Below are 13,309 nucleotides of genomic sequence, written 5' to 3' on the forward strand. Positions count from 1 at the left end.
GGCTACTGGAAGCCAAAAGTGGCAAAGTTTTGGAATATGGACACTACAGCAATTGTGTTAGTTTGCTTGCAGCATAAAGTTTATTGTGTGGGTATTTCGTAATAGTTTGTTACGGAAAGTGAATGTAAAGAAAGTAATGGTTAATGTCAAATTAGATCCTTTTCATCTCTTATATGTTGTTCATTATTCTTATATAGCTGGATGAACGTGCTGTGACTGAAGTAATGAAGAAGCTTTTCAAGAACTACAAAAAATGGTGCAAGTATTTGGATCGTAAAAGTAGTCTTTGGTATGTTTTTACTTTTTGCATTAAAAAATTATTTGGATTTTTGAATCCTATTTCTAAATTCTGGTCTGTAAGTACTTAATCTTGTGACTTCTGTTACATTTCTTAAGTTAGTAATAATATCACGAAATTGGCCATACATCATTTCATATGTTTGAGCTTCTGACACTTCAGGTTACCTACCATACAGCAGGAAGTGCAACAGCGGAAACTTCTATACATGGCGTTGTATCTTCTAATTTGGGGAGAAGCGGCAAATTTGAGATTCATGCCCGAGTGTCTTTGTTATATATACCATCATGTATGCCTCATTACTCCATTCTTTTACTTTTTCAGTAGAAGATCTCTTATACATGGTGTTGATGAGATTGATATTTTGATGATTTTCCTCCTAATGCATCTAGGAAATTGGATGGGTTGCCAAATTATGGTCATTTTTATTTTAAGTTTCTATATTTTTGGAGCTTAATTATAGGGATCGGTCCCAAGTTATTTTTTGTAAACTCAAGAAGCTTTCACCAAATTCTTGAACTGGATTTGAGGATTGTTTTGATGATTTTTTTCTTTATATTTTTTATGGCACAAATATTGTTTTCATATTTATTCTATTCAAAATCCTTTTTGTACTACTTTTATGGGGATATGGAGGCTAAAAGTTCCCTTTTTTGGTTTTGAAATGATTTAGTGCTGCAAAGTTTCTTTTCGAAGGAAGATAAATTTCTTTTCTAAAAATGATTTAGTACAAAGTTGCTGTTGAGTTGAATAATCTAGAGAGGAGGTACCCTCACGTTTGGTTCTTACCTGATCCTTACAATTTTTGCTTAGGGTTTATGAAAGCTAGTTTTTCTTTGCTGTTTTGTTCTGGGGGAAGCTACTGAATGGTGAATACAAGTCATCGATTTTTCGATCAGGACTGGAACTATTTTTTCTGGCTAAGTTTTTTCAATGAGTTTTTAATAAAACTCTTAGATGCCAACCATTCAGAGGGATAATCAACACATTGAATGTGTGGGATCTTCTAGAAGCCTGTTTGGAAGAAGTGGAATTTGAAATACACGAGAATGAGTTTTTAGAAAGATACTCTACATCAGATGTTTGGTTGTGAACTGCAGTAGTATGTACTAAAAGTTGTATATGACGTTTCTTTACGTAAGTTCAGGGAGTTGGAAGCTTGAACTCCCTTGCATAGATGTTTGGTGCAAGAGCTTATATACCGTCATAAAAACTATGAACAATGTTTATTAATAGTATGCCTCTTTGTTGTAAAATTAATTGTTTGTTTCTTGAAGATGGCGTTTGAATTATATGGCATGCTAGCTGGGAATATCAGCCCTATGACAGGAGAAAATGTCAAGCCAGCCTATGGTGGTGAAAATGAAGCTTTCTTGCGTAAAGTTGTGACTCCTATTTATGAAGTGATTGCAAAGGTTTTTGTGCCATTAATTTATGTTTATTTATTTTTATGCTTGTTCTAATTGACATATTAGTTTGGCTTTTTTCAATTTGGTAATATTGTTATTATTATTATTTTTTGATAAGAAACAAATTTTGTTGATAAGAGACAAATTTCGTCGATAAGAACCAAATAATATTGTTATTTTTCAATTTTCTAGGAAGCTGCAAGGAGCAAACAAGGGAAATCAAAACATTCCCAATGGAGGAATTACGATGATTTAAATGAATATTTCTGGTAACTTTTCGTTGTGGTATCTTTCTTTCAAGGCTCAAGTAATTGGGCTGCATATTTTTTCTGATTAGGCTATATGATATCTGTTCTATAACTGTAGGTCAGTTGATTGTTTCTGTCTAGGGTGGCCAATGCGTGCAGATGCAGACTTCTTTTGCCTTCCTCATGATCAAATTCATGCAGACAGAAGTGGGGTGAGTTATTTCCATTTTGAACTGAGATTTCCTTTTATGTATTTGTAACATTTTTCTTGTTCCCTGCTACACCCTGGTAAATATTTGCTGCAAGCTTTTGTGAAAATTATATCTACTGGATCATTTTTCTCTCATTCAATTAAATAAGTCGTATTATTCTAGGGATAATTTCCATATAGTTGTAATCCCATATATGGTTTTACCTTTTACTTTACAGAACTGTTTCTGTCCATTCTAATCTTTATGTTGATGTAGTAGGAAGCATGTTTTGTAATTCCCGTTGGGACTTTCTATAATTGTTTGTATCGAAATGTAAAGTATTGGTAATTCTACTTGTTAATATTTAAGATACTGGAATGTGCTTTGAATGGGTTAGTGTGAGAACCAGTGGAAAAATCAATTGTAGACAAGAAGTTTGTACTTGATAATGTTTCAAAAATCCAGATAGCATGGATGAAAAAATGAAGCCTGTTCTTCACCTACGGTTTTATTTTTCTACTCTTTCAACTGAATACTGCTAGGGCTGCACTTTTGATATTTTATGATATACTGCAACTATTTTACAATTAATGAGCTCAATTTATTTTTACTGTGATATCCAGGAGAACAAGCCTCTTTCAAAAGATCGATGGGTGGGGAAAGTTAATTTTGTTGAAATAAGGTCATATTGGCATCTATTCAGAAGCTTTGATCGTATGTGGAGCTTTTTTATACTTTGCTTGCAGGTTGGATAGTATTTTTATTTTATGTTTACACACTTGGATGTTGTCAAAAAAATATAAATTACTTTGTACTTTTAACTTCTTACTTTCAGGCAATGATAATTGTAGCCTGGAATGGCTCTGGGCAACCAAGTGCGATCTTTAATGTTGATGTGTTCATGAAAGTTTTAAGTGTCTTCATTACTGCAGCCATATTGAAGCTTTGTCAAGGTTGGTAAACTTTCTGTCTTTCTTTGCTTGGATTCCCCACGATAAAGGGCTAAGAGGTCATGGGTTTAATCCATGGTGGTCACCTACTTAGGATTTAAAATCTTACGAGTTTCCTTGACACCCAAATATTGTAGGGTTAGATGGATTGTCCCTAAAAAATACATAGAAGAAAAGAATTAGAACAAGAATAAAATAAAATCATTAATGATTACTCCTAACTACATTACCATATTTACAACCAACACTCCTCCTCAGGTTGGTTTAAAATTTGAATATAACTTCTATTGCCAGCTTGCTTGCCACCCTCAATCTGTCTTTTTTTAAAACAAGATAAGGAACTTCTCATTAGCTCTCAATATTTCGAATTTTACTTTTGGAAGTCCTTTGGTCAACATATTAATCATTTGCTCCCACACTTGGGAGATAGGGGATTCTTATCACACTAGTTCCAATTTTTCCTCATGATGTATTTTTTGACCTCGATATGCTTCGTGTTATCATGTTGAATTGGATTATAGAGATAACAATTTTGTTTTCGCCATACACACGCTTAGGTGACTTTTGAAAAAAATTCAATCCTTCAAGTCTTGTCCAAACCTATTGATTCAGACGAGGGATCAATTATAAGCTTGAATCGTGTGGAAGAAGATCAGTTTATTAAAGAGACGAATCAGTTTGAAACCAAGATTAATGGATTACTTATCGAGGATTATTTCTTTGAAGCCATTGGTGATCTGTTCATGGATAACGAAAATGGACTTCTTGGAAGGATCTAAAAAAGGAAGGGGAATTCACTCCTTCAGTTCGTGGAAAATTTGTCTCTTGTAAAGATTTGTTTGTGGTATTCAACTTCGAGCAATCCCTCTATCATCCCCTCCATTATGAGTTTTAATTTATGAAGATAATTTCCTGGAACATTAGAGACCTCGAGACAACTTTTTTTTTGAAAAGGAAATGAAACTTTTCATTAATGTAATGAAAAGGGACTAATGCTCAAATACAAAGAGACATCAAATAATAGGAATTTAAGAAACAAACTAAACGTTTAACTAAAAAATCCTAGGATCAGTAGATGTACCCGGTGATCTCAACTAGGTTGACAAAATCATAGCACCCTCATCATGTCAAACCAAGAGTACATGACTACATCGAAGAAATAAAAGCGTTCCAATTAAGACTAATGTCTTGAATAGAATAATCAGCACAAAACTTCGATTGGGTACACGCTAATAAACAAGTAGAACCAATATGTACCGTCCAATTCAAAGGTTTATCATGAGAAACTATTTCAAAATGCTTTAACCGCATTCGACCGAAAGATCTGAGCTTTAGGTGAGAGGCTAGGGCCAACCAAGATTTGCTGCATGTTCTCTTTAGTTGTTTTCCCAAGAACCCAAGATACATTGAAGAAAGAAAAAATCTTCCACCAACGTTTCCTTGAGTAAGAACACTCAAACAAAAGATGCTGAAGGTCTTCTCCATTTTCTAGACACAAGGGACATATGGAAGGAGATAAAAATTGGTCCCGGAGCTTGTGCTGTAAAGTGTTCGAGCAATTTAATGTCCCAAAAAATAAAATCCAAATTAACACATTAATTCTTTTGGGACTCTTGGATTTCCAAATGCCTATGTAAATTCCCTTGTCCAAAGGGGTAGAAGAGCTTAAAAACTTGGAGAAGGATTTGACTGAATACCTACCAAAAGACTCTAGAGCCCAGACCCAAGAATCTGAAATTTGGTTGACCTTCTGCTGTCAAGTTGAGACAAACGCTGCTGGAGTTCAAAGAGCTCTTTATCTTTGAGCTGCCTTCTGAGTAATAAACTCCAAGAATTCGTATTAAAATCCCAACGATCATATATACTACCTTTAGGAACCTGAACACCAAACATCCATCCAGAAATAAATATTCCTACCATTTCCAAGTTTAAAATGTGCTAAGGATCCAAAATTGTCCCAAAGCTTTGATATGCCGATCCAAGGATTTCTCAAACTCAATCCATGCTTACTAGACGTATGCCAATTGTGAGGATCTGAACAATGAATGCTTTTAACCACCCTACACCAAAGCGAATCTGGCTCTTTGATGAATCTCCACTTCCATTTGAAAAGAAGAGCTGTATTTCTGTTTTTTAAATTGCCCACTCCAATGCCACCAAAATTGTCCCAAAGCTTTGATATGCCGATCCAAGGATTTCTCAAACTCAATCCATGCTTACTAGACGTATGCCAATTCTGAGGATCTGAACAATGAATGCTTTTGATGAATCTCCACTTCCATTTGAAAAGAAGAGCTGTATTTCTGTATTTTAGATTGCCCACTCCAATGCCACCATCCCGAACAACCTTTGTAGCAATTTCCCATCTTGACCTTACTAAATGATTGAGCTTGCTGCCTTTTTGGCCTTCCCACAGAAATCTACACATTATCCTCTCAATCTCTGAAGCAACTGAAATGGGCATTTTGAAATTTGACATATAATAGGTTGGAAGGTTTTCAAAACCGAATTACAAAGAGTTAATCTGCCTCCTCTAGATTTACCTTTTCATCTGTCAATCTTCATATGCACTTTGTCAATAATTGGTTGCCAAAAAGGGTGTTGTTTTGGGTATCCTCCAAGTGATAATCTCAAATAAAGAAAGGGAAATTTACCAGCTTTGCAGCCCAATCTGTCCGTTGTGAGATTTAAAGTATCATCATCAATATTTACCCCATATAATGCTGATTTCTCCCAATTAACCTTTTGGTCCGAGCACCATTCATACAAACCAACTGTTTGAATTAAAGTATCCAACATAGTCTCATCATGTTTGCAGAAAAGGAGTGTATCATCCACAAATTGCAAGATGGACAAATGGTCTTTGTCCTTACCCACCAGAAATCCTTCAAATTAACCAAGATCATGAATCCGAGATATTAAAACTCCAGCCAATTCACTGATATTGAGGAAGAGAAAAGGTGAGAAGGGGTCCTCTTGACGAATACCTTGGGTGGCTTTGATACCCCTCTCGGTCTACCATTGATCAGAACACCGAATATTTTGGATTTTGAACACATCCGTTGATCCATTCAACCCACTTAGGATGAAACCCCTTAAGTTTGAGGATTTTTTCCAGAAAACTCCAATCCACTCAATCAAATGCCTTCTCCATATCTAATTTCAGCACCCACCCTTGTTTCTTTTTTTCCTGTAGTCTTCAACAGCTTTGTTGGCAGTGAGGACCAGATCTAGAATCTGTCTTCCTCCAATAAAAGCGCTTTGTGTATTAGATATAGTGCTTGGCATAACTCTCCTTAGTCTTTCTACAAGAACCTCAAAGAGTATTTTGTATGTTGTGTGAGGCTTATGGGGCCTTTGGAATTAAACAAATAAAATTCTTTCTAATACAAGCGTTTATCTTCCCATTCAAGTAGAACTCCTCAAACACTTTTTGGAAAATATTTTTGAATTTTGCCCCGTATTCAATAAGAAACTCTACCGTAAATCCATCGGGGCCTGGAGCTTTACTCTTCTCAAGTGACTTAACTGCTTGAAAAATTTCTTCACTGCGGAGAGGAGCTATTAATGACAGATTCAGAGAAGAAGAAACCTTCAGCCATGGTAAATCCATTGGTATGGATCTTGAGCCTGGTATTTTAGTAGTGTATCAAAAGTAACCCAAAATTTCAGACTCAATATCACGAAAAAAATGAAGCACCATGCCTCCACATGATGATAATTTTGTGATCAAATTTTTTCTTTTCTTTGCTGAAAAAATCTATGAAAAATTTTGTATTCTTATCTCCCAACTTCAACCAATTCAACTTTCTTTTTTGAATAAAATTCCTCTCCTCTAAAATATATAGATTTATTAGGTCCCTCTTAATTGCCAAGCGGATATCCATCTCAATTGTGGATAGATCTTCCTTTTCACACCTTTAATTTTTTCCTTCACCTTACGCAGCTTTAGATCAATGATAAAACCTGCCCAACCATTTGAAAGATCAACACTCAAGGCTTGCTTAATGAGATTTGAGCACTCCTTAATTAACATCCAGCTGTTGCAAAAACGGAATGAAGAAGGACCACAGGTAACCACACCAACTTCTAGTAATAAAGGAAATTGGTCAGAGAAGATTCTTGCTTTCCTACTAACTCTTGAATCAGTCCACTCTTTATTGATTAAGAAACGATCAATAAGAGAATGAGATCTCGTGTTGCCCGCCCTCCCTTGACCAAGTGTAGCTTCCATTGGATAACAACACTTTTAACAAACCAGCTTCTTCAATAAATTTATTAAATTTTTTCATCCCTCTAGTAACTCTACCGATGGGAAATCTTTCATGTATCCATATTGTGATATTGAAGTCCCCTCCTAAACACCAAGCTTCCACACAATAATGAGATAAGGATGTAAGCTCCAGCCAAAGATATCTTCTTTTCTTGTAATCTGTTGCACCATAAACGTTTGTCACTGACAAATGTTCCTACAATGTGTCCGTATTTTAACTGAAAGTGAATAGCCACCTTTAAGAAATTCCAAAGGTGTAACTTTACTTTCATCCCACATGATTAATAAACCTCTTGATTTTCCAAAAGCCTCCAGAAATTTCCAGCCAACATCATTTGAACTCCAAACTGATTTAATAAATCGTTGGGCATATGGAAGATTGACATATAATATGTTGGAAGGTTTGGCAATACATCATTTACAAAATCAACATCCACATTTAGTGATGTTACAAGAAACCCAGAAACCAGATTTTGATCATCAGTTTAACAAATCAGTTTGAAGCTCAAATGGCGTTGGCTGGACCTTTGTGGAGGCATATGGAAAATCATGAGATCTAACAATCATGTGGGATGAAAGTAAAGTCACACCCTTGGAATTCCTTTAAGGTGGCCACTCTCTGTTAAACTCTGGACACAGTGTAGGAACATTTGTTGGGTGACAAACGTTTAGAAAGCAACAGACTATAGAGAAAGAAGATTTTTTGGGCCAGAACTTACATCATTATCACATTATTGTGTGGAAGCATGGTGCATAGGAGGAGATTTCAATTACTAGATGGATTCATGAACGATTTTCCGTGGAAAGAGTCACTAGAGGAATGACAAAATTTAACAAATTTATTTAAAAAGCTGGTTTGCTTGAAGTACCGTTATCTAATAGAAGTTACACTTGGTCGTGGGAAGGAACTACAAGATCACATTCTCTTATTGATCGATTCTTAATCAATAAGGAGTGGGATGAGTTGTTCACTGATTTAAGAGTAGATTTTGAGGGAAGATCAACCACATGGTTGCGCAAGGTGAAGGAAAAAATTAAAGCCTGGTTCAAGGAGTATGAATTTGAAAGAAAGAGAAAGGAGAATGATTTATTATCGGAGTTGGAATTCTTTGATACAAAGGTTGAAATGGAAGAACTCTCAATAGCTGAAATAGATATAAGACTGGCCATCAAAGGGGATTTATTGAATTTATACTATTCAGAGGAAAGAAATTTGATTCAAAAGAGTAAGTTGAAATGGTTGAAGTTGGGAGATGAGAGTACCAAATTTTTTCACAGATTTCTTTCAGCCAAAAGGAGATAAAACATGCTTGTGGAATTACTTTCTAATGGAGATGTGGTGCTTCAATCATTACGAGAAATTGAATCTGAAATTTTGGGATACTTTGCTGCTTTGTACACTAAAATTTGAGGCTCTAGATTCATTCCAATAGGAATCCCTTGGCAGTAGGTTTTAATTGCTCAGAATTTGTCCCTATAGCCCCATTCAGTAGTGATGAAATTTTACATGCACTCAAGTCACTTGGGAAGAACAAAACACCCGACCTGGATGGTTTCACAATTGGGTTCTTTATTGAATATTGGCCGAACATCAAGAATATTTTTCAGAAAATGTTGGATGAGTTACATACAAATGGGAAGCTAAATGCTTGTGTAAAGGAGAATTTTATTTGACTAATTCCGAAGATTGATGACTCGACTTATGTTAAAGAATTTCGACCACTAACTCTTACAACATCTATGTATAAAATTCTCTCTAAGGTCCTAGCCAAAAGGATAAGAAGAGCAATGGCAAGTATTATAGCCGATACACAAAGTGCTTTTATTGGGGGAAAACAGATTTTGGATCCGGTCCTAATTGCCAATGAAGTTGTGGAGGATTATAGGGCTAAAAAGAAGAAAGGGTGGCTTCTGAAATTAGATATGGAGAAGGTTTTTGATCGAGTTGATTGAAGTTTTTTGGAGAAAATTCTTACACTTATGGGATTTCATCCTAAATGGGTTGAATGGATCAATGGATGTGTTCGAAATCTGAAATATTTGGTGTACATTAATGGTAGGCCAAGAGGGCGTATTAAAGCCATCCGAGGAATTCGCCAAGGGAATTCATTATCTCCTATTCTTTTCCTCATTATTAGTGAGGTGCTTGGAGTTTTGATAAACTGAATTCTTGCCAATGGTTTGTTCGAAGAATTTTTGGTAGGAAAGAACAAGGTACATTCGTCCTTTCTGCAATTTGCAGTTGATACACTTCTTTTTTGCAAATATGATGTGGCTATGCTAGACATCTTTATTTAAACAATTGGCTTTTATGAATGGTGTTCAGGTCAGAAAATTAATTGGGAAAAATCAACACTATTTAGAGTGAATATTGATGAAGACACAGTGAAATTTACAGTGGATAGGTTGAAGTGCAGAGCTGGCAAACTACCCTTTATATATTTGGGTTTACCTCTCGGAGGCTACCTAAAAAAGCACTCATTCTGTCAACCAATTATTGACAAGGTAAACTTGAAATTAGACAGATGGAAAGGCAGTGTTTTTAAATGCCCAAGGCGCACTAAGGCATAATGGCTCCCTGGAGATGCAAAGCGTACAAAATTCCGCGAGCTTTTTTTTTTATGTGAGGCACACTATATAAAAATATTACATTAAAAAGAGAAAGCATAGGCGAGGTGGAAATATAAAAAAAAAAACACTAAACACAAGAAATTTTGCATTTAGCCTTAGTAAACTCGATTATTTTAGTTAATAAAGGAGGAAAATCCTTAATTATTAGTATTTTCTAAAAATAATGAAAAAGCCCCAAGGTCCACAACTTTGAGCCTTGAGGCTTCACAAAAGGCGCGCGCCTCCCAGTAGGGCTTTTTAAAATACTGGATAAAGGTACAATTTGTCTCGAGGTGGTAGATTAACTCTTTGTAATTCTGTCTCGGCAAATCTTCCTACCTATTATATGTCAATTTTCCATATTCCTAATTCGGTTGTAGCAGAAAGTGAGAGAATCATGTTTGCAGATTTTTGTGGGAAGGAAAATATGGTAGTAGATCAAATCATTTGGTGAAGGAAATTGCTTCAAAGTCTATTCAAGATGGTGGAGTAGGGATTGGAATTGGAGATTCATGAATGAGCAAGATTCGCTTTGGTGTAGGGTGGTTAAAAGTATACATGATGCTTTGGTTGAAATATATATTTCTGGTATGATGCTTGGTGCTCGGACTTCACATTTCAGGAGAGATTTTCAAGATTATTTCTAGTGGCTAAGTCTCCATAAGGTAGCAAATTAAGAAAACTTACAGCATATTTTGTTTTAATTTTCATATACAACCAAAGGCTGCTGGAAGATTTTTTCCTTCTTCAATTTATCTTGGATTTTGCGGAAGTCTACTGAGAAAAGCATGCATCAAATTTTTGTTGGTCCTCTCCTATCTTCTAAAGCTCAAATTCTTTGGTCTAATGCGGTTAAAGCCCTAATTTCAGAAATTTGGTTTGAACATAATTAGAGAGGATTTCATGATAAGACCTTGGATTGGACGGATCGTCTTGGATCTACTTGTTTACTAGCTTCGTCTTGGAGTTCCTAATCGAAGTTTTTTTCGATTACTCTATTCAAGACATTTGTCTTCATTGGAACACTTTTGTCTCTTCTATGTAATCACGTACTCTTTAGTTTTATTAGGCATTATTTAGTTTTATCAAGTGAAATTCTTTTGTATAAGAATATGATGAGGGTGCTAAGGTTGTGTCAACCTAGTTGAGATAGTCGGGTGTGCCTGTTGATCCTAGATCTCTTTGGTTCTTTGTACTTTTGTTCTTCTGTTTCTTGTACTTTGAGCATTAGACTCTTTTCATTGATATTTTGTTTACGTTTTAAAAAAAAAGCATTACACAATATTAGCCGGCCCCCTTGAGATAGATTGCATCTCTTCCAATGCTCAAGCTTCAAATGAATTTTGTCTATTATAGGCTGCCAAAATGAATGTCTTTTTGGGTAATCCTCTAGAGGTAGCCCCAAATAGATAAATGGAAACATCCCAGCCTTACAACCTATACGGGCAGCAGTAGAAAACAGAGTGGGTTCATCAATGTTGTCTCCATAAAGAGCTGGTTTCTCCCGATTAACTTTCTGCTCGGAACACCATTCACAAAAGCCAACTCTTTGTATAAGCAAATCCAACATTGTATCAATAAAAAGAGTTTTTATGCCCAAATTCCATTTGATTTAGATTTGGAATAGAATTCTCAGATAGACTCTGGAATTTTATTTGGGATGAAGATTTTATCATGCCCAAATTCAATAGAATTCCTTGTCTTTTGATTTAAATTTGACTAATATGTGGATTGTGATTTGAATCAAACTTCCTAATTTGATTAGGATTCACAAGTTTGTTTTAATATTTAATTATTTAACTTTGAAAATTTTTTTAAAATTTCTTTTAATGGGGTTATTGAAAACATATGGGAGGGAAGGAGAGAGGCAGATGGACTTCCTCCATAAATGTGCAATCTTCAATAGTGAACACGGTTTAAATTGGCAGAGTGGAGTTTAACACTGGTGTGAAGTATGTGGGCCAGACAAGGAGTAGGTTATTAAGCAACTCCACCCAACTCAAGTTGGTTGGACAAACATCCCCTAAAAGTATGGGAGCCAAAAATGTTCTTTAACCTTGTTTAAAATCTAAGTATTTCAGAAAGAGTCATACTTATTTGAATATTTTTAAACCACTTCTAGATTTTGCTACCGAATTCAATTTTGGATTTTAAGGTCTTACACCTTAAATCTTTTGATTCTTGGATTGCAAAATAGACCATTTTTCCTTTTTTTTTTTTTTTTTAAAATGATTTATATATATATTTTTTCTCCCGCTTTTTCTTCTGTTTTTTTCCCATGCAGAAAATAAATGATTGTCCTCAATGTACCTGAAGCAGGTAGTCTACCTATATGTTAATAACTACTGCACGATTGACCAACTTGATCTCCTAGAATTGATGTTCTATCTTTGATTCATGGGAGTGGTTTGTTTGTGTATTCCTAGTTATTTCAACATGTTATTTATCTTTTTGATATACTGAGGACTTGTTTCCTCTCCTCGTTGGTCTAGTAATGGGCTATTTATATTGATTCCTGATATGCAGCTTTTCAGTCGAACAGAATACTTATTTCTTGGTGTCTTTTTCGTGTTTCTACAGCTCTCCTTGATGTGATTCTTAGTTGGAAAGCCCACCGGAGTATGTCATTTTATGTTAAGTTGAGATATATCTTGAAGGTGATTTCAGCTGCTGCGTGGGTGGTAATTCTTCCCGTGACTTATGCTTATAGCTGGGAAAATCCATCTGGGTTTGCCCAAACTATCAAAGGCTGGTTTGGTGGCAACACTTCAAATTCACCCTCCTTGTTTATCTTGGCTATTGTGATCTATTTGTCTCCAAATATGCTAGCTGGTGTATTCTTTTTATTCCCTTTTATTCGTCGGTTTCTTGAGAGATCCAACTACAGAATTGTGATGCTCATGATGTGGTGGTCACAGGTAGAGTGATATCTACTGTATTATGTTCCATTTTCCTGTTCTGCAATATCAGTTTCTCATGGTATTTGCATTGAAATTTGCAGCCTCGACTTTATGTTGGCAGAGGAATGCATGAAAGTACATTTTCTCTTGTCAAGTAAGAATTCATTATTATAATGATTCTTGCTTTAACTATTATCTTTCTCCATCTCTAATCAATCTCATTTCAAACTCTTAGGTACACATTGTTCTGGGTGCTTCTTATTGCAACAAAGTTGGCATTCAGTTATTATATAGAGGTGTTTCTCCTGTACCGCTTGTGTTGCTTATGAACTGTCAGCTCATTATTAAATTATACACGCCAAATTTTGTTGACCGCTCCCTCTTTGATTTACTACTTTACTTGGATGTGTTATTTTTGGCTTATTTCCTT

The 13,309-nt window shown here is 35.4% G+C and overlaps 1 protein-coding gene across 2 annotated transcripts in view; it reads left to right on the plus strand.

The window, feature by feature from the left end:
- Positions 1 to 13,309, plus strand: part of LOC120071288 (callose synthase 3) — a 34,305-nt gene that overhangs the window by 9,194 nt on the left and 11,802 nt on the right. For both annotated transcript variants that reach the window (XM_039023480.2, XM_039023481.2), the window contains exons 10-19: positions 198 to 289; positions 461 to 587; positions 1,576 to 1,713; positions 1,900 to 1,976; positions 2,074 to 2,167; positions 2,770 to 2,892; positions 2,982 to 3,099; positions 12,560 to 12,897; positions 12,981 to 13,033; positions 13,115 to 13,175. In XM_039023480.2, the coding sequence (XP_038879408.1) occupies positions 198 to 289; positions 461 to 587; positions 1,576 to 1,713; positions 1,900 to 1,976; positions 2,074 to 2,167; positions 2,770 to 2,892; positions 2,982 to 3,099; positions 12,560 to 12,897; positions 12,981 to 13,033; positions 13,115 to 13,175 (1,221 nt within the window). The remainder of the gene's footprint in view (positions 1 to 197; positions 290 to 460; positions 588 to 1,575; positions 1,714 to 1,899; positions 1,977 to 2,073; positions 2,168 to 2,769; positions 2,893 to 2,981; positions 3,100 to 12,559; positions 12,898 to 12,980; positions 13,034 to 13,114; positions 13,176 to 13,309) is intronic.

This window comes from Benincasa hispida, chromosome 2 (genome assembly GCF_027475165.1).
Source record: "Benincasa hispida cultivar pf3 chromosome 2, pf3_genome.v1.1, whole genome shotgun sequence".
Lineage (NCBI taxonomy): Eukaryota > Viridiplantae > Streptophyta > Magnoliopsida > Cucurbitales > Cucurbitaceae > Benincasa > Benincasa hispida.